At 45.4% G+C, this 21,268-nt stretch overlaps 1 protein-coding gene across 1 annotated transcript in view; it reads right to left on the bottom strand.

Annotated features, from left to right (window-relative positions):
- Positions 1–21,268, bottom strand: part of BOC (BOC cell adhesion associated, oncogene regulated) — a 73,484-nt gene that overhangs the window by 36,768 nt on the left and 15,448 nt on the right. Inside the window, exons 2-3 of the mRNA XM_080919641.1 lie at positions 1,757–1,934; positions 856–1,134 (exon numbers count right to left, since the gene is read on the bottom strand). Coding sequence (XP_080775767.1) covers positions 856–1,134; positions 1,757–1,838 — 361 coding nt within the window. The 5' untranslated portion in view covers positions 1,839–1,934. The remainder of the gene's footprint in view (positions 1–855; positions 1,135–1,756; positions 1,935–21,268) is intronic.

Here is a 21,268-nt window from a genome sequence, read left to right as displayed (position 1 = left end):
ATGTAGAGTGGGTGGGAGGAAGGCTGGAGACCTTTTAGCTCTTGGCTTCCATATATTAACCTGGGGACGTATGTGCTTTTAATGTAATAACCACAGGAAATAGAGATGAGAAAACATTGGTTCAACATCACAAGCAGAATGCTTACAATGATGTCAATCAAAAGAGAGGAAGAGAGAAAAAGGGGCAGAGTGTGGGTTTTGAGTGAGCATCCTCTCTTCCTTATTTCTCTTCTCCTTATCCGTTTGTTAGAACTTGGCATTTGTTCAGAAATTTATATTTAGTGTCTGGTGAGGTGGCTCAGTGGATAAACTCATCTAGCACTGAGCCTGATGGTTTGTGTTCAACCTCCTGGGGTCCACAAGACAGAAGAAGAGAACTCACTCCTGTAAGTAACCCTTCGGCCTTCACCTGCATGCGACATTATAATAAAAAATATAAACTTAAATAACTTATATTCCTGGCACTCCAAACTTGGCCTTAGCATATTCCTTAGCCCTGCTTTTAAAACCCTGACTGAAACCACTCTGATGAGGAAGGAAGAGGTAAGGGATGCCCAGGATCCAGATGTCATATTTTACTAAACCAACTGACCAGGTGGAGGGGTGGTGCCAATTCTGGGCCCCCAGAACAGTTCACTCCCTGTAGATGTTCCATATATCACCTTACTCAGAGGAGAACTTCTCCAAGACACCACAGCCCCTAAAAGTGTTGAGGAGCCACCATGTTACCCTGAAAAATGTCAGCAGGTTTGGTCCCTTTAATGCTATGACTAACAGCATGGGGTAGAGATAGGAGAAAAGAGAGTGGAAGAAGGTGAGACCATACCGCGTGGGGTGGAAAAGAAACACACTCACTGGCTAGTGTCACCGTGGCTGGCACACTGGCCACTGCTCCCGCGGGCATCCGCGCCACACACTGGTACCGCCCCACAGTGTGGTTGTTGAGGGCAGCAATGACAAGGGTCCCACGGGTGATGAGGACACCGAGAGCATCATCCGAGCCATTTAGCTCTTCCCCGTTGAAGCGCCAAGTCACATTCACCCATGGTGGCTCCACCACACAGCCCAGGATCACGGTTCCTCCCAGCTTCTGGACGGTAGACACAGGCTGGACAGTGACCTGAGGAACCTCATCTGGAAAAAGAAAACATCGATGCGGCAATGAGCTGAGACCCCCAAAAAACCGCTACCACTTTTTGAGAAGCTCAAGATGGCACCCGGGTGGCCATCTAGAATTCAGCACCCAGGCAAGCTGCTCCTCCCCCAGTACCCTAGCTACCCATGCCCATCCCCCAACCCTCCTGTTTCCAGAAAGTCCCCATGCTACGTATGATGCAGTATAAAGGCCAGAGCTCAGGCTCTGGAGTTGCACAGACCCGAACTGAGTTCCGTGCTACTGCCTCCTAACTGTGCGATTGTGTCTTTTCTGTAAACTGAGGCTAGTAATGCCTGACTCAAACATTCTTCTAATGCTCACAAGGTATGCAAATGGCCACCCTTTGCTTGTACAACAGGTATTTTTAATACCCCTCCTCTTTTACTAGTATACATTGGACATTACTAAAATGCAAAACCATAACCAACACGGTATTGTCCTGATCACTTCTGGACACTTGAGTGTGGTACAGACTGAAGGCAGGTAGTGATGTCATACTCCTAAGTACTCAAAGCTGCTTCAGGCTTTTATCTGACATCAGGACAAAGTGCTCCTCTGCGGGGTGGTGGAGCAGGCTGAGAACGAAAGGAAAACACTCACTCAAATCAGCAAGGCAGCCTGCTGTGGCCAAGAGAAGCCAAAGCAGTGTAAGCATAAGCCGTTCTCCTTGGCACTTTATCATCTTCCCACGAAGTATGGTGTGTCACAGAGGGATCCAAGCCAAAGTCCCATAAGCCACGTGCCACACTCGTGGAGATACTGCCGTCCCCTGCAATTCCTGTTGTGAGAGAAATTGGGAGAATGACCATGTGAGAATATCTGGTGCTGGCTGGACCCATCCCTCAGCCTCACTCTATCACACTTGGAGGAAGCATTCAAAGTGGCTACCGGAAGACCAACAAGGCTCTTTAGGATGTATCCTCATCTGAAGGATACGCCTTATCAGGTGTCCTCCTGTATCAGGAGGAAACGTCATCCTGGAAACAATGCTAGAGTCTTGTCTAGGGACGGACAGAGAAGACAGGGAGCCTGAGGTATGAAGGTCCTAGAACTACGCAAAGGCCACATAGGGTCAGTGAGTAGCTATGTTGGAGAGTGCAAATACAGGACAGACAAGACTTCTCATTCACTGTCAGAAGTTACGTATCCATGGTTATGCGGCATTTCATGTTGGAGTGTAGAACACAGTTGCACAATGCTGTTAGGTGTAAACTGAGTTCCTCTTTGGGGGACGACACTCATTAATGAATCCTAGCACCACAATGATTCCTGAATGCCTGAATTCTCCCAGACTCCCTGAACCTCCTTACGAATTTTTATTCTCAAAATAGACCTGCCTTCCTAAGCTTATCAAAAGCATCCATTGGCCCAAGCACAAACACAAAGGTGCCACGTCAGCCAGGACCGTGTAGAGCTGTGTTTCAGACCTGCCTTCCAGATTCCACCTCTCTGCTGCTGGTGCTAGAATTCTGGGGCTGCCACCTCCATGACTCAGGGGACTGCATCTTTGTCCAGGACAACAGTTCCCTTACAATTCCGTCTGCACTGCCTTTCCAGCTGCCTAATACACTGTCAGCCACCCTTTAAGACCTAACTAAAGGCTGCACCTCTCCCCTTCCACAGATATGCCTATACCTATGGTTCTTTAGGAGACTCTTCAAAGTCACAAAGTCATCTACATATCCCAACACACTCTTCTGACACTGCCCAAACCAAGGCAACATTCTATGCCTTTGGCTGATGTATCCGTAGCATTACCAAATAAGGAAGGTGGATCAACGCCTTTATCAAACAAAGGCATCAAAATGAATTCCAAGAACAAACAGGCAATGCTCCAATGGGCAGACAGTGATTGGACACGCATGTGGCAATGTTGTTATGTGAAGTGGAGCTGGAACATTTATTTACTTATTACTTGTGAAGCCACTCTGGGGGGTACTTGCATGTAGAGGCTAGAAGTCAACATCAAATGCCCTCAAGTTCTCTCTACTATATTTTCTTTCAGACAAGGTCTCTTATATAACCTAAATCTCAGCCAGGCGGGAATGGTAGTGGCACACAACTTTAATCCCAGCACTTGGAAAGCAGAAGCAGGTGAATCTACAAAGGGATTTCCAGGACAGCCAGACTATACAGAGAGACACTATCCATCCATCCATCTACCCACCCACCCACCCATCCATCCATCCATCCATTCATCCATCCATCCATCCATCCATCTATCCATCCATCCCTAGAGCTCACCAACAGGGTAAAGCCCCAAGGATCCTCCTGTTTCTGCCTTCCCAGCACTGGGTGGTAGAAGACATACACTGCTGTGCCAAATTCCTGTGTGGCTTCTAGAAATCCAAACTCAGGTCTTCATGCTTGTGTGGTGGCATACTTTACTGACTAGACACCCCCTCCCAGCACCATTCCCTATGGTTTATAAGAAAGGGTTTCACACTTATGTAAGCATGAGCATTAGAATATTACTACTTTGGCTGGAGAGATGGCTCAGCGGTTAAGAGCACTGACTGACTGCTCTTCCAGAGGTCCTGAGTTCAATTCTCAGCAACCACATGGTGGCTCACAACCATCTGTAATGGGACCTGATGCCCTCTTCTGGTGTGTCTGAAGATACATAAAATGAGTAAGTATATCTTTTTGAAAAGTCACTGCTTGCTAGAACAGTAATATTAGAATAATACCAGTAATATTAGCATTAATAATAATATAATATTAGACAGTAATATTAAACAGTAAAATTAGAGGATTGCTATTTGTAGAAAGAACATGACTCACTTAACACATGAGTGTGGATCTCTCAAGAGAGAAGGGTGTTCAAACATATTACCAACAGCCATATATACAATTTTGGTGGCTTCTGATGTTACACTGTTCAAAGACTTCCTTTCTTCCTTCCTTCCTTCCACCGACTCCCCCCCCCCCCCCAGTGCTTTATTTTGTTTTGTTCTAAGACAAGGTTTCTGTATTTAGTAGCCGAATGTCCTGGGACTTACTGTGTAGATAGGGCCAGGGTACAACTCACAGATCCACATGCTTCTGCCTCTCAGGTGCTGTATCATCACACCCAGCTAGAGTTTCTAAGAAACTATTTAGTCTTTCAGTGATGAGATCATAGCGTAGTTCCCGAGGCCGATAAAACTATGGGCCACAAAGATGGAGGGAACCCTATTGACAGCCAGTCACAGGAGCTTAAGATATCTATATTTTGTCCTTGAGTTTCCCGCGGGTGCGCATGTACTCACATGCATGTGGATACGTGGGTTCATCTCTGTCTCTCTCTCTCTCTGTCTCTGTCTCTGTCTCTCTGTCTCTCTGTCTCTCTGTCTCTCTCTCTCTCTCTCTTTGTGTGTGTGTGTGTGTGTGTGTGTGTGTGTGTGTGTGTGTGTGTGTGTGTGTTTGCTACGGCAAATCTCCCACTGAATCCAGAGTTCACCAATTTGGTAAATCCACTGAACCTAGTTTGCCCTGGGGATCCCATCTCTATGTCCTGATCACTGGGATTATAGGCAGGCTAAGACACCCATGTGCCTTTATTATGTGATCAATGGGGTCTAAACTCCATTTCATCCACAGAGCCATCGGGGTTCATGATCTTATTCTTAAGATTCTCAAAATGTTAAGGTTTACAGCTGTGAGAGGAATAATGTTAAACTCAAAAGTCATATAAGCTTAGGCCTTAAGCATGGTTTGTTTTTAACATTCTTATACAAGGTATCTTTGTTTAAAAGGCTGAGTTGAGAGTTTTGACACACTATGGAAACTTCTGCTCCTATTTTAATAATTCAATAAACCCAAGGGCTGTGACTCATGAGGTGAAGCAAGTTCACGCATAGGGTAAGTGCTCCTGGAGACAGCAGGGGGCGAGAGGGCTGCTCCTGCTCCAGAGACAGTTACACCGCACACAAGATGAGTGCTCTCATCTGATGTCCAGCCCCATGAGGTGGGCGGCTCTGCTCTCCACAGCTGAAGAAACTGAGAACCAGAAACTTAACAGTGCATGGTTGTGAACCTGTACGCCTGGGATGAAAGCCGTGTGCATGGCCGCCTCCAGAACCCTGCGCTTTCTGCTACTGAGGCTACCTTTCCTACCAAGACTCTAGACCCATTTATTTTATGTTATTTTTGGATTTGAAATAAGATCAAGACCAGACAATGACTCCTAGAGGAAACACCTTATCAAAAAGTTTAACTTTCTGTATCCTTTCAACTTTCCAGATCATTGCTTTTTATACAGATATTTTTTAAATTTATGTATATGAGTACACTGTCTCTGTCTTCAGACACACCAGAAAAGGGCATTGGATTCCCATTACAGATCGTTGTGAGCCATCATGTGGTTGCCGGGAATTGAACTCAGGACCTCTAGTCAGTGCTCTTAGCCGCTGAGCTCCATTTTTTAAATTCCTAATCAACTTTTCCCCAATGAGATGATGTATTAAAATAGTGCCCCGCATGAGGTCTAGTTACAGGGTTTCTTTTTTAAGGGAACTAACTCATTCATGACATGCTCCAATTTCTCCTTCCCTTAAGGAGACTGGCACCAACTTTCTTCCCAGCCAAGGAAAAACAGATGGGAAGAGGCTAGAAAGAGAGGGAATAAGAACAGGTCGGAGCAGGAAGTTGCAAAGTGTGGCAGGCAGACAAGGCAGGCCAGGAGCTGATTCTAGTGCACACAGAGGTGCTTGGGTTGTAAAGTGGACAAAGGTTTTACTGAGGAAACTCAGCCCAAGCACCCTACTGCTTTAAGAGCACAGGCCAAACAATTCCCATTACTCCTGCACCTTTGCTAATTTACACAGTTCAAAATGGAAACAGCTCAGCCACCCTTCCTCCCTCCTTTCCTTCCTCCCTCCCTTCTCCCTTTCCCTCCTTTCTGCCAGCCACCATCCTGATATTTTTTTTTTTAAGGCAACAAAGAAAAAAGACCTCTGTGGTACTGTGGTAAGGGAGTGAAAGAGGGGAGAAGAAGCAAGAAGGGACTGACCCTAAAGAGAGATTCTGGGGTCTCGTTTTTTAAAAGTAGAATTCTGACTAGGAGAAAAGCCAACAACAACACCTGTGTGGCCCTGAAGTTTGTTTTTTTTTTTTTTTTTTTTTTTTTTTTTCTGACTGGCTAGGGAAACTGAGTTCTGTGTTAATCATTTAAGACAGGGTCTCACACTGTAGCTCAAGTTGGCCTGGAGCTCACTATGTCGCACACACTGGTCTAGAACTCAAAGCAGCTGCTATGCCTCAACTGCTCATCTAGGTATAATCCATCAACCACATCTGGCTTAGATTCATTTTACTTTGGCTTTTTATTTTTAATTTGTAGTGTTAAGGATTGAACCCCAGGGTCTGGCACATGACAGCATGTTCTGTACCATGAAACTATTGTCCCTAAATACTTTATTTTTGACTATTTGCTTTGAGATGTGCTGGTAACTGAGCCCAGAACCTCGTGTGTGTATTTTATATTGTGGGCACTTGAGACACATCCAAGACCTATTGCACTTGGTCACAATTCTAAACGTGTGACTCTTATTTAAAACACATATGAATACATATCTGTGTCTATATATATCTATCTACTTATCTATAATCTATCACAAATCCATCATCTGTCACCTATCACAGATTATCTACGATCTATCTGTCTATTTATCTATCTATCACAGATTATCTACGATCTATCTATCTATCTATCTATCTATCTATCTCTGCATCTATATCTATATCTATGTCTATATCTATATCTAATCTATATCTATATCATCTATATCTATATCTATTCTAAGGGAGATGTTTTCTAAGATCCTTAAGTATGCCCAGGCCCCATAGAATCTGAATGTATTCAAATCTGACGGAAGAGATGGGGCATTAAGAATGTGGATTAGGATGCCATTCCCCCATATGGACTTCTGATTTTACACACACACACACCTGAAGTCTAAGGTGGAGTTATTTATGATTCTTAGGTGTTAAAGGACCTGCAGTGTTACAATTTTATAAGATGTCTATATGTATTTGTAATCTACGTATAGTTATGTATATTTATTTATACACAAGACTTCAGACAGAGAAACCAATTGCAATGTGGTGTTGTCTCCTTGTGAAATAAGCAAGGCATTTTCTAAGTTGGAGGAAGACACCAACCGGTAAAGCATGTTATTTTTCTTGATGATATAAAAGTATGTCTGGATCTATCTTATTTTCTTATGCATTGTCTCAGAAAAAAAAAGATGAAATTATCAAAATACCTCAAGTAGACAGACAGGAAAATGATTGCTTACCATGAATTCTAGTCCACGGGGACCAGTGACTCCCCATTTTTAAGGGTAATTTGTACATAAAGTTTGTCTGAGAAGCTTCACTCCTGACATAGACATTCTGAACCCTCCACAGAGTACTACAGATCCCAAAGGCCAAGTATCCTCTCTCCAAATACTTGACCTCCCAGCAGCCATTTCTGAGGCAGTCTAAATTCAACAGCAAAACACACCTTTCTGGGGTTGACACAACAAATAAGGAAGTGTGGCCCTCAGGTATTTATTTATCTTTAATGTTTTGAGAAAATTACCAACAACCAAGAGTCTATCATAAAAGGCAGGCTGTTCCACTCCTCCCAACAAGGCTGGCGGAGCACGTGGAAGAGAGTGAGCCCCCTGCCTCAAGAGAGTGAGCCCCCTGCCTCACCAGCTCAGAGGCACCAGGCCTGCACCAGCGTCAGGAAAGGGTGATTAAGCAGACCACAGAGACTTCTCAGGAACATCCTCTGGCTAGAATGAGATCTGACAGAGCCTTTTGTTCCGCTGGCTGAGAAAGGCTAGACAATTAGGTATATCTGCCCGGGTGCATGTTTTGACAGGCTTCCAGCTCCTGGAGTAAGATCCCCTTTCCCAGCCCTCAGTGAAGGCAGAGTGAAGTCTGTTGTCTCTGGCTGGAGACAAGAAGTAGGGTGCTGCAAGTGCTGGTAGCCTGGGTGGGTCTTCACACTGATTGCACCGAAGGAGGTATTGGGAAATCACAAGCATTTATTTCTCAGAGGGATGAATATAAGGGTTTAGAGAGATTTGGGAGAAAGAATTTCTATAAGGCTACCAAAACACCAAGTATACTCACTTAAAAATATATGAAAAAAAATGTTTATTTTTACTTAAAACGTTGTGCTTTACCCACAGACCTAATTAAAAGGAAACATTTTAAAATTGGAAGAACCTCAAGAAAAATGCAGCATGGTTTAGAATAATATCTAGTGTGTTTCCAGGCAACTGGCTCTCCCAATTAATTAAGCCAGGAGACTTGGGGCAACAAATTGGGTTTCTGAATCGAAACCCAGCTCTGGTGTCAATATTTGGCACCGCTCTTATGGGATTCCAGAACCGTTTCTGAATCTAGTTCCTTAAGCATTAGATGCCTGTAGTGGCATCTGTAGCAGTGATGTGTGTGTGTATGTGCACGAACGTGTGTGTGTATGTGTGTGTGTGTTCTGTATATTTGATGTATATACATCATAGAAGTGTGTGGCCATACATGCAGGCAGAAGTCAGAGGATGGCGTCGGGTGACTTTACTTAATCACTCTCCAACTTCTGTGTTTATGAAACAGGGTCTGCCTGTGAGCAAGAAGCTCTTCGAATCCACTAGGCTGATGGGTCAGTGAGTTTCAGGGTTCCACTATTTCCTCACTGCTAGGGTTACAGGAGGGTACCCTCTTCCCCAGCCCAACTTTTGTACATGAGTTCTGGAGATATGGACTCAGATCTCTGTGCTTCTGTGACAAGCACATTATAGATGGAGCCATCTCTCTAGCCCCAGTGTAACTTTCTATACGGTAAATTTCATCACTCTTATCATGAACATACGAATCTATAATAATCTTCTAAGGCTCACCTCAGACCCGCTATGATGCAAACCGAGGGATGCCAGGCGTGCTCTGGAGTGCAGCATCCACAACAGGGAACAGCTGGCCACCCGTCAAGCTGTGCCATCTGACTTCAGGTTTGCTTTACGTGACCATCTAGGGCTACTGACGGCTCCACTGGCCAGCAGAGTTCTAGGTTAATGTCTGAAACATCTTCCTAGATCTCTCTGGCCCTCCTTTCCATCCTTCTCTCTCTCCCTCCCTTCATTTCCAGTTCCTTTCTGTGTGTTAGTGGAGTAGTACATCTGTGTATGTGTGGTGAGCACAAGTCACATGTTTCAGAGAACACAGCTACAAGATGGAAGAAAGCACCTCAACCTGTGATATTAGAAGAAATAAACCTTCCTTTCTCCAAACCACTCAAATTCTGGAAATAGTCTTATGGGCCAATGTTAACCTTTATCCTAAAAGCTTGGCTGGTAGTGGAGTCAGTTAAGATGAGAGGTTATGAATGAGAACATTTTCAGGAAAAGCTTTTTGGATGTGGTGGTGTTTGGAGGGAGTGTTCACAGAAGAGAAAGGAGAACATATTTATCAAAAGGCGAAGCTGAGCAGGTGGGTAAGGGGCATTCAATGTGCATGTGCGTGTGTGTGCATGGGAAGCAACCAGGCACTGGGAAGAGCTTTCTGGGACAGTGTGGTCTCCCACCATTTCCCAGTCTGTTCCCTTATGACACTGTGAGTAACGATCTCTGGTACATGCCTCTCTCATCAGTTAAGTACATATAGGGAAGAGCTAAAACCAAGCTAAGTCGGGAAAAGTCTAATCTTATTTGAATGACTCCTTAATCCTGACAGTGTTTTAATCATTATAATACCTTAAGGCACAGGCTGATTTGGGGGTCAGAACACTGCTGTAGCCTCTTCCAAACAGTCTGCACGGACACTAATTATTTTGTTGACTTCTCATCAGATTCCATTCCATTACCAATGCTTTCCCCTCCTCCTGTGGCCATAGAAGGGTCAGTTCCACCATTTCCCCTCTGTTTGCATGCACGCAGATTATTAGCTCTCTTCAACACGGCTTCTTTGCAGCCATCTCTTTAAGCCACTTGCTCTTTTGTGAGAGTTAATTTAATTAAAACTAAATAATATAATCTGAAAATCCACTTAAGGGAAAACAAGAAAGCTGAGGAGAGAATGAATGAGTGGTTTAGGTCTCTCTGACACACACACACACACACACACACACACACACACACACACACAAGCCCTTTCTATCCAAGGGATATCTTAGATACTATGGGGACTTGTGACACTGTTTAGCTGGCAGAAAGCATCTTTGGATCAAATATTAGTGGCCCACTCATGCCCTTCTCCTTCCTATTTAAACAGGAATACAAGCTGAGGGAAGTGCTGCTTTCTTTTGGGCCCACCGTGGAATTGTTCAGACTCACCTTCTCAGGAGCTCACATCCCACTTTAGAGACTAAGAATAAAACACGACAGATGGGATGCTGAGACAGAGTCATGCTGTGAAGACCAAGGGAAGAGTGTGAAATTATCACAAAGACCGAGGGAATTCATAACCTGTGACATTTGGGGCACAGCAGTATGCCTGGGCTCCAGGTTCTGAATCTATTACAACAAACCTGTAACAGAGGGGGATTTTCCCCTCAGGCAGGTGGGAACCCTTCCTTAAGGGCAAAGGCACCTGGGACCGCCCTGGGGAAAATTCCAGAGAGGAGGGAGGGAGGGAGAGAGAGAGAGAGAGAGAGAGAGAGAGAGAGAGAGAGAGAGAGAGAGAGAGAGAGAGAGACAGAGAGACAGAGAGAGAGACAGACAGACAGACAGACAGACAGACAGACAGAGTAGTAAACATCTAACATATAGTTTCTACTTCAGGGATGGGGAGTGTCCAGAGAGTGTCATTTGTCTGTTAGTTATGTTCCTTCCTGAAAATGACCGTTTCTATAATGAGGTTGTGTGTGCTAGAGATTCTCTCTCTCTCTCTCTATCTCTCTCTCTCTGTGTGTGTGTGTGTGTGTGAGAGAGAGAGAGAGAGAGAGAGAGAGAGAGAGAGAGAGAGAGAGAGAGAGAGAGAGAGAGAGAGACACAGTCACTGCTTTCTCGATAGCCTTGAGACCGAGTAAAGGAAAACCACCTCTTTTCCTTCCGCGCTCCCCTCTCAGTTCCCTCTTCTGATTCCACATAAATTCCGTTTGACAACCCTGCTAATTGGATAAGAACTCCTATCCTCCTAGGAGGCTGTTCGCTTTTCTTTTCTCTTACTTTCTCTTTTTCTCTTTTTGTTTTTGGAGAGCTCAAAACAGGGTGATTGTGCCATTCTTTAACAGGAATTCCATCTGCTTTATTTCTCTCTCCATTCAGCGCTCCTTCTGAATATTTATGAAGCCTTCCCTCCAGCCCCACTCCTTACAGCCCCACCCCCACTCTCCTACCTCTCTCCCTACGTGGCTCCAGGCTCCTCCCCTTCTCTCTGAGCCCGGACAAAAACCTTCCAACTCCCCCCCACCCTCCTTGCTTTAGATAAACACAGGCAGTGTCAAGTGTGAGGAGAAGCGGGGGAAGGGAGGGGGTTCAACTGCCAGTCAAGCCCCTGGCCTTCCTTGCAGCCTGGGGGCCTACCCTAATCTGCTGAATGCTTGCCATATGGGGGCTGTGTTGCCCCGGGAGACACTAACAGGCAGAACGGAGCTTAATAGAGTCCAAATTCATTGTGATGCAGTGAGGTAGCTCAAGGCGCCTATGCCCCTTCGCTGGTTTCATTCTTCTGTTTCTCTCTTTCTTTCTGGTTTTCTTCCCTTTTTCTTCTTTTCTTCCTTTCAAGAAAGGCCTGGTCCCCAGAGAGCTCTAATCTGGAGAGTCCTGAGCTGCTGGAGAGGCAGGACCTAAGGTTAGGATGGTTCGGAGGAGGGCGGGGAGGAGGCACAGCAGGGACACATCAGGGGAGTGCACATGATACCTAAGCCTGAGACTGCCCACAGAAAGTACGGGATGGGCGGGTGAGTGGGGGGTAACCCCATCATTCCCTTCCCCGAGCTCCTGGCCATCTCAGGGTCAACTACACTCTTTAAAACCAACACCACTTCTCCAGGGTGCCAGGTCCTTGACCAGTTCCAAGCCCTTCACAGTCCCCTTGAAAGTCTTAGGAGGTTCGAGAGAAATCCCACCAGCTGACCCTAGTTGGTCTACTTCCTCCTTTGATCATGAGGTGGTAACAGTCCTGAACTGTCAAGGCTGGACAGGTCTTTTCCCTAAGCAAGTGAGTGGTCCATGGTAGCCCAGAGCTCCTAGAGATAAGGGGGAGAGGGATGAAAGGAAGGAGGGGAAAGTGCTCTACTAGTCTCCCAGTAAGCGCCTTCACTATGCTTTTCAACATAGTCAAGTTGGAAGTTATGATTACCTACCACAGGCAGTGTCTTTATTTTTCTGGTATTAAAAATGCAGGAAAATAATTTTAACAAGGTTGTGTAACAATATATCAAAAAATATTATCATTTCATTAAGTGGTACTTATCTGTATTGACAACTGGTCATCGCATTGGAATGGCCCTTGGTTCTTTCTTCTCAGCACCTTTTCTTTTCTTTTCTTTTTTTTAAGCCCAACACTTCATTATACAGCCAAGGCTGGTTCTAATCAAGTGGTCCTCCTGCCTCAGCCTCCTGGGTGCTAAGATTACAAGCACATGCTGCCAAGGCTCTTTGCACTGTCCTCCCCTTACCTATACTACCAAGCTCAACACAGCAGGTGAAGTGTCTTCCAGTGGCCACAATTAGGTTCCCTTGACGCTCCACAGTGTCTTGTGAGGTGGGTGTGTGACCGACCTGGTGAGGATTTACTGGTGCTGATTAAATACCTTGTCCCTTGATCACTCACACAAGGTAAACCTCAGAGTCAGAGCTGAACCCTTGGTACTTTTGATTTTTCTGAAGCGTCTTGTAAGGAGTTGAGGCATAATAACTCAGACAATCTTGGTGTGGATTTAGCAATTAATATAATAATTACAAAGATCAAGTAGCCACATGAAGGTAATTGTAAGAGGAGAAAATAATGTAGATCCCACTTTATAAAAGGAGAGTGAGCATCTGGGTGGGGGAGGGGATGGCGTGCAGGAAATCAGGTGACAAATATGAAGAACCAGGAGCAATGTTTTTAACCCTTTGAGTTCAGTTTCAAAAGGAAGGAAAGGAGAAGGGAAATGGGTGAGCACAGCCACTTTCATAGCTCCTCAGTAAAGAGAGATAACTTGAGGTTCAAAGGCAGCACACAACCTCCCGGGGTCTTTACACTCGGCCTGCAGTCAGCCTTTCCTGTGACTTCCTCCCACTCACCCTAATCTCAGCAAATTTCGTTTCACCTTCTGATAGTTCTACCTGAACCTGTGTCTTCCTTTCACTCCAACCCAGAGGAACAACCCACCCTCTTCCTTCATAAACCTTCCTTCAACTGTCCTTCATTTTGCCTTTTGCAATGCCCTGAGCACCTGATGTTGGGATGAGTATGTCTGTTACAGCTCCTAACTTGACTACAAAACCCCTGAGGTGTGCAAATGCATCTTAGTATCTACGGTGCCCCCTGAAGCCATACTCAATGTTTGCCGAATGAAATGGTTTGGTCCAGGTAGAAGTTTGAGGTGGAAGAGGAACATTGGAAGGGATTACTTAGGGAGACTGTGGAGTCTTCTTAAAAAGAAACATCAAAAGGTCCCAACCAGTGTGGCCTCAGCTGAGTGCTGTGGAAGCCGTTTGCTCCTAAGAACAAGGCAGCACCCAGGCAGATTCTCCTGGGGTCTGTACCCTTCAGTGAGCTTCAGCTACTGCCCTTTGCATCTCTTCAGGCTTGCCGCAGTATCGGGCATACTCAGATCCAGGACAGTATCTGACTATGACTGTAAGTGAGCCCTCGAGTCAGGCTCAAAGAGGTTGGCAGGGAGGGAAGGGGCGGGGTGGAGGTGGGGGGAGAAGCTGTTGAGTCAGAAAGAGAAAGACAGGTCCAGGCCTGAGGAGTTCAAGAAAAGAGCACGGGGAGGGGAAGAGAGACAAGAACAGAGACCTGGGAGAGTCAGCTAAATGAACTGAGCTCCCAGGATGTGCTCTCAGTGCCTGGTGCTTCATAGCCATGATAACTTTCATCTTCCACACTCAGGGATGCTACTGGCCCCAAGTGGATGCCTTATTCAAACCCTTCGTGATAGCTTATGGCACAAGAACTTTAGGGCTCATCTTAGATTTGTATTGCAGACACGAGCTTCTCTACTTGTGACAATTTTGGAACTCAGGGCCAAGCACTAAAGTATGTTCCACTCGAGGATCAGGTATGGGCTTTATGGCCCCTACCCTTGAAAGTGCCCTATAAGATAACCTTATTTAATCTCTTCAAACCTTGGATTACCCTCTGTAAAAATGAGACTGAGCTCTTTGATGGGCTCCTAAAAACCATTAATGAGATAATGTGCAAAGGCTGCCCAGTACAGCAATCACACCGAACATTTGGAGAGCAGGGGTCATGAACTTTCTGCTGAAGTCAGTCACTGGAGATCTGATTTCATGCCTTGGCATTGTCACCTGGTGCGCCTTTAACTAATGTCATTTCAGTCCAAAGACATGTTGTGTTTTCCACAGCTCCAGACGCATAGGACGTGTGGCCTTTGCCCTTCCCTTGTGGGCTGTATACAGTTACGCAGGGGATGCCGTGGGTGACGTTCACATGTGCATTTGAAGGTCAAGGACCTTATGCAAACAGCCATGCATCCTGTATAATGTAAAGAACCTCACAAAAGCTCTGTTTTGTCTCTCTGTCTCTGTGCATGTGCCTGAGCATGCATGAGTGTGTGAGTGTGTGAGTGTGTGTGTGTGTGTGTGTGTGTGTGTGTGTGTGTGCGTATGTGTGTGTAAAGAGAGAGAGGAATCTCTGGACAAATTCATAGTTTCTAATGTTCAGTCTCCACCCAGGTCTCTCTGTAACGTAAGCTAATAACCTCCCCCCTTCCACATATGCCGCTTCTGCACTCTTGATGATGATAATGACATTAATGACCATAATTTCTCCATAGAGTGTCTCTACTTGTTCAGAGAGAACGGGAGAGATATCCCCACCCAACAGCAGGTCATGTGGCCGCAGAAATTCCGAGGTCCTGTTTACAGAGGGAAAAACAACCAGAGCTGCTTTCCAGTACCTACTCTCAGATCCAGAAAGACTCTTGCTTCTGACCTCACCTAGAGAATGCACACAGCCACAGGGAAAGGCACATCATCGCAGAGGGAAAATACCCACTCTTTCCCATCTTCGTGTTTCTAAATACTGGGGGTGGCCAGAACTATCCTTTACAGCACATCATGGAGTCAATTCAAACACTGTAGGCCCTGGAGAGGAAACAAGTATATGAAGCTCTAAATCTTCTGATGCTCAGAGTGGACAAAGCTAATATTTTATATCCCGGATAGAGAGTTGGTTTTGTTTGTCTGTTTTTAAAGGTAAAATCAAACCCTACCCAGGACATACACTTAAAGCAGACCTTAAAAGCTTGAAGTCCTACCTCTCAGGGCAAAGGAATCAGTGGATTAGCATAAACTCTACTGTCACACGTATGCTCACAGCAAGTCCAGCACACAGTGTCTACCTGTAAGCTCCCAATGCAAATGAGAGGTTTTGAGAACAGGGTGCTATTATCAAAGCAAATTCTCCTAAGAGCCTGCTAGTACTCGGCCATATGTAAGACCTCAGGAAGGTTCTTACCCCAAACCACACAGAAGGACAATAGGACTCGGGTCAGAAGTGGAGTAAGAAAAGCAAGGGCATCCTTCCTGTTTGGTGATCACACTAGGAAGAGGAGATAGTTCCACTGCTGACAACCACAAGTCACTCCTGTAGAGAACAGTAGGGCCCTGGGGATGGACTGAGTGCAGTTCAGCCAATCTGCAGGAAGCTGCATGCACCGTCCAGAAGGCTAAAAGGGATACGGAGAAAACCAAGGCCAACTTAGCTGACATCCTTTGGTTAGACCCAAATAAAATCCAGCATGAATGGCTTTGAGAAAGATGAGTCACATGATAGACTGATTTCACTAATTGATAAGTGCAGGAGTCAGAGGAACGGTGAAAGAAATGTGAACACATGTTACTGCTGTCCGCACATGTGTGTATATGTATGTTTGGGCACACACCATGTGCCAGAGTTTAGAAAGTCAGTTCTTTCTAAAAAAAGAAACGTTTCTTCTATCATCTATATTCATTTCTTACCCAGTCCCAGGAAAGTCAAAGTCTGATGGTCCCAGGACAAAGGCTGGGGCCTAACAGAAGTCAGTGTGGCAAGGTCTCCTGGGTCTCAGTTTTATCACATACAGGACTGGCTTGCTTCGTTGACACACAGGAAGCATGCTCTAAGCCAACGTCTGATAAACTGTGCAAACCTCATATCTCAACCTCTCCCAGGCCTAAGCATGGCCTATGCATGTCAGAGCTGGAAAACCCCACAGGGCTTCAGTGCTAGCACTGGATAAGGGACTGATGAAGGCAGCATTTGGCATTCCAGGCATTTGGCTCCCTCTGGCTTTTTTCCAGGACCCAAGCCTCCCACTGTCCCCAGTAAGTTGGGCTGGGTGGAGTGGTCTTATGAGAGAAGAAGTTGGGGGGACCAAAAGGCTGTAGGTACTTGAGGAAGCTTGTTTTCATGTTAGGCATGTCGGGTGTCCCCCAGCCAGTCACTAGGTACTTGGCTCTTCTGTCACGTGGAAGCCTTCACACTTCTTTATATTCTCCTGCCTGATAAAGCAACAGCTCTGCAACAGTGATGCTCTTAATCAGCCAGTGATGGCTTAATTCATTTTCTAAGTCCTTTCCTCACAACGATTAATAACCAGAGCATCAGGCTCACACGGAGACCTCTCATATGACCCAAAAAGCTCTCAGGTTCGGTGACCCAGACTGAAGAACGCTCAGTCCTATGTGGTTCTGGGTCTGAGTGAGGCAAATGCCAGGCAAAAGCAGCTCCAACCCTCTCATCCCAATTCTCACAAGTCTCTGCATGCCTGGAGGACATCTGAGGGAGGCCGATGAAGATCTAAGTCTAGGGGGAACTGGCCAAGCTATGGAAGGCACCAAATCTTGAACTTAACAGCACCGAGGCAGGGATGGTATTGAACAGGTACAAATCTATCTCATGCTGAGATGGGGAGGAAATACAGATTGTACTAGTAAAGCTTCCTGAATAAAGGAAGTACAAAGTAAGTAATAAACACGATTAAAGTTACACTTTCATTATTTTCATTGGCATCTTCCCACACACTCCCAATATTCTAATTATGTGCACCATCTGCCTCAAAGACACACCAGAGACACAGTCATACACAGACACATATAGAGACACACATTACACACATACACACACAGAGACAACAGGCATACAGAGATATGCACAGACACACACACAGACACACGGACATTCACATACACAGTTACATGCAGACACATACACACAAACAGGCACATATAGACACACAAACATACACACAGAGAGACACACATATGTACACATAAACACATAAACAGCGACACCAGACATACACAGATATACACACACAGACTCGCCCATAGAAATATAGACAGATACACACATGGACACACACATACATAGACAGACACATACATGCACATGCACACATACCCACAGACACTCAGATACACACATACACAGATACACACACAAAGACACACAAATATACACACACACAGACACATATATGCACACATAAGCACACAGACATACAGACACACATATACATACATGCACACATACACACATGTACAGAGACACACGTGTACACATACACACAGAAACATACACTCTCACACACACACCCATTGACATATAGACAGATAGACACGGACACACACATACACAAACTTACACAGGCACACATACACATACATGCACACACACGTACACATACACACAGAGATACACAGACACACACACACACACACACACACACACTGAGCAGAACTGCAGCTCTGGCTGGCAGTTATGCTTTAGGATCATGACAGTTTACTTTCCCATCTGACCCTATTCAAACTCTCTTTCTTCACCACCTCCCTGACCCCCAAAGCGTACACACGGGGTCCCTTGTCCCACCTCCAACCTTTCCTTTCTCAATTACCAAGCTCTTCGGAGACGCCTACAGCTTAAATAAATACCACAGTGGGAATGTGAAGCAGGCTGCAGTCCATCTGTCAGTAAGTCAGTCCCTGCCTTCTGCTGGAAGCCCCCACCTCACCCCTGCCAGCTCTCGACTCGTGAAGCACTGAGGCCCGTGTGCAAGGCTGGCACACACAGGGTAAACAAACACATGGAGTCTTGCAGCTGGACCAGGGGCCGCTGTTTATGCAGGAGCAAGTGTGGGGAACTGCAGCCAGGTAGGGATGGAGGAGCCGAGCAGACAGGTTCTTTTCTAGTCTCCAGCTCCCAAATTCCCACCAAGACAGGTAGGATGCCCTGCAGAGGCTCTGCCATTCCGGGGGCAGGGCAGGACAGCATGCATTGTGATGCGAGGGGGGGTAAGTCCCCGGGGGCAGGGACCCTGCCATCTTGCCTGTTAGACACCAGCAGCCACCACAGTGCATGGCTCCTGACAGGGACACAGTGGCTGTTTGTTAATTAGACAGATGAGCCATCTTCCTTCCTGTGTCACGAGGTTACAGTGTGGGTAGTGAAGGACGGCGGTGGGGACGAGGTTGGTGAGTCCTGCCTGAGACATCCCAAAGCCCTACCAAGTGACAAAAGATGTTCCAGACTCACACCAAAAATAATTTAGAGAAATGCTATGCATGAAAATCCAGTCAGATTTCTTTGCTGCAGACCTTTCAGAACCTTTAATTTTCTGTTACACAGCATGAATCACGAAGATAGAGTAGGCACTGAGTCTGTGACCACAGGCTTGGACTTACATAACCCCTGGCCAGGGATTTGAGAGTGCCATTTTCTTTCTTTTTTCTTTTGAGTACCATTAGTCATGAGGATTTTCGCCAAACACTTTTGCTGACCTAACTTAAGAGGTTCTTGGAGATTTGGTTTTGAAATTAAAAGCAAAACAACAACGAAAACCATTTGAATGCAGGGCATGTAGTAGTTTGGGGTGTCATAGAAAAGGGTCAAGAGGATATTTTAACATCTATCATGTCTGAAGATTAAGAGATTTGTACTTTTCACTTAAAAATACCAGAAACTGTTAGTTGGTTTGAATTATCACTTTCATCACCAAAACAACAACAACAACAAAAGCCTATCCCAAACTACTACGGTGACATCATCGAGTTTTCATTTTCTGGTACACCTGCTGGCCTCATGCCCCAATAATCCATGGGGCCATCAGACACTCTTTGTCTCACTGTCAAATCATGGTTTGCTGTGCTGGGTTCCAAGATCAGGTCCTCATAAGCGTCATCTTCCTGACTCCAGGACTCTGCTGCTTTCTTGCTACACAGACATGGGCTTTGCAGAAAGGGGAAATGGTTTACTAGTTTCACTATCGACCTTTTGAGACCCTTTTTCTAACAACATTGCATTCGTCTGTAAGTTGTATAAAATATGTAGCGTGTACACTTTGCTGAAACTTTGGTTGTGCAAACTAGCGTTTAGAGGATGTTTTGGGGCTGAGAACGTCGATGATCGGGCAGAATGGGTGGCTGGCATGCATGAAGCCCTAAGCTTGATCCACAATACTACATGCAAGCTTAAACAACATGACTCCTTCCCCCCAATAAAACCCTGCATTTTAATGCCTGATACTTTTTTAAATGCTACTAATGCTTCAAAATGGTACCTACAACGTAAAACAAAACTCAGATCTCCAAATTAGCTCATTTATTTGCATAATTACACAAAGGAGTGTATGACTCTCTTTAAAACTGCCACAGTTTCCCACCAACAGCCACTGATTACGCAGTCTACCTGAGATGCTTACGTCATTGCATGCATTCCATTTTGTATACAATAGAAATGAAAACTTTAGGTTTCCTGATTATTAGAAGATGTCGTGTTGTTTTCTTAGAATGTTATGAAGAAGATGATGTCCCAGGTTCCAGCATCAATGTTAGGAAAAAGATGAAGAGAGTTGGGGGGGTGCCTCTGGGGAACCCATGTTGGCAACCCCTTCCCCCGAGGAACCAGCCAGACACATGATGGTAAAGTATAGAATAAAGTTTATTCAAGCCATGGGGGGAGCACATGGAGAGAGAGAGAAGGGGGAAGGGAATGGGGAGAGGAGGAGGCAAGAGGCCAAGAGGCCAAGAGAGAGAGGAGGGGGCAAGCAGCCCCTTTTACAGTGTCAGGTAACTGTGGGGCAGAGCATACCTGGCTGTTGTCAGAAAACTGTGGGGTGGAGGTTAGAGAATCCCAACATATAGTAGTTGGGAAAGTGTGTTATATAGATACAATACACATAGTAATCTGATAAACTGACACTGACAGGAGGCACGGAAGTCCCAAAATCAGTCATTTTTAACTACACGGCAAATTCCAGACCTCTCTGGGCTATGAGAGAGCCCATTTCCAAAAATAAAGCAAGCCGCTACCTTTTTCCTGCAAATCACCAATTTCCTACTGATTTGTAACTGTCACTGAGATTTAGTGGGTATATAATTATAAACCAGGTTTTCATGGTAAGCGGTGTAATGATTAAGGGCACATATTTGGGTTGAAAGAATTACCAGTCCTAACACACAACCAAGACAATCATTTAACCATTGGTTGAACTGATAAATAAGGCAACCATCTCAAATACGCACGTGACCTTGTTTCACCTCTAAACAACTCAGGGACAGTCTTTTCAGCCCCCTGTTACAGACTGAGAAGTGAGAATGGAGATGCTAAGCTTGCTCAGACAGTCCTCCCACAGCCAATCCTCTGAAGGAGCTAAAGCACAGTAATGCCAGCCAGCACCTCAGGCAAAGATCAGGAATGCCTATTGCACTGTTCAGCCGGCTTTGAAGAGAACCCTGTGCAGATGTCTCTGACACAGACATCCACATCATTTCGGAAAGAATGTCTTCAAGCAAAGCTCTGGCATGAGATGGAATGTCGGAATAAGGCGTTTTGCCAATGACCTTACTATAATGTTCTAAGCAAAGTTTCACAATTTTAAAAGTTAGATTTTCCCATCTCCTACATTGATTGTTTATGTATCTTACTGCTAAGAGTATGTGTGTCTGTGCATATGTGGGTGAGTGCCAGCAGAAGCTAGAA

This window comes from Micromys minutus, assembly GCF_963924665.1.
Source record: "Micromys minutus genome assembly, chromosome: 7".
NCBI classification, from domain to species: domain Eukaryota; kingdom Metazoa; phylum Chordata; class Mammalia; order Rodentia; family Muridae; genus Micromys; species Micromys minutus.
This window is presented reverse-complemented; position numbering and strand designations above follow the sequence as displayed.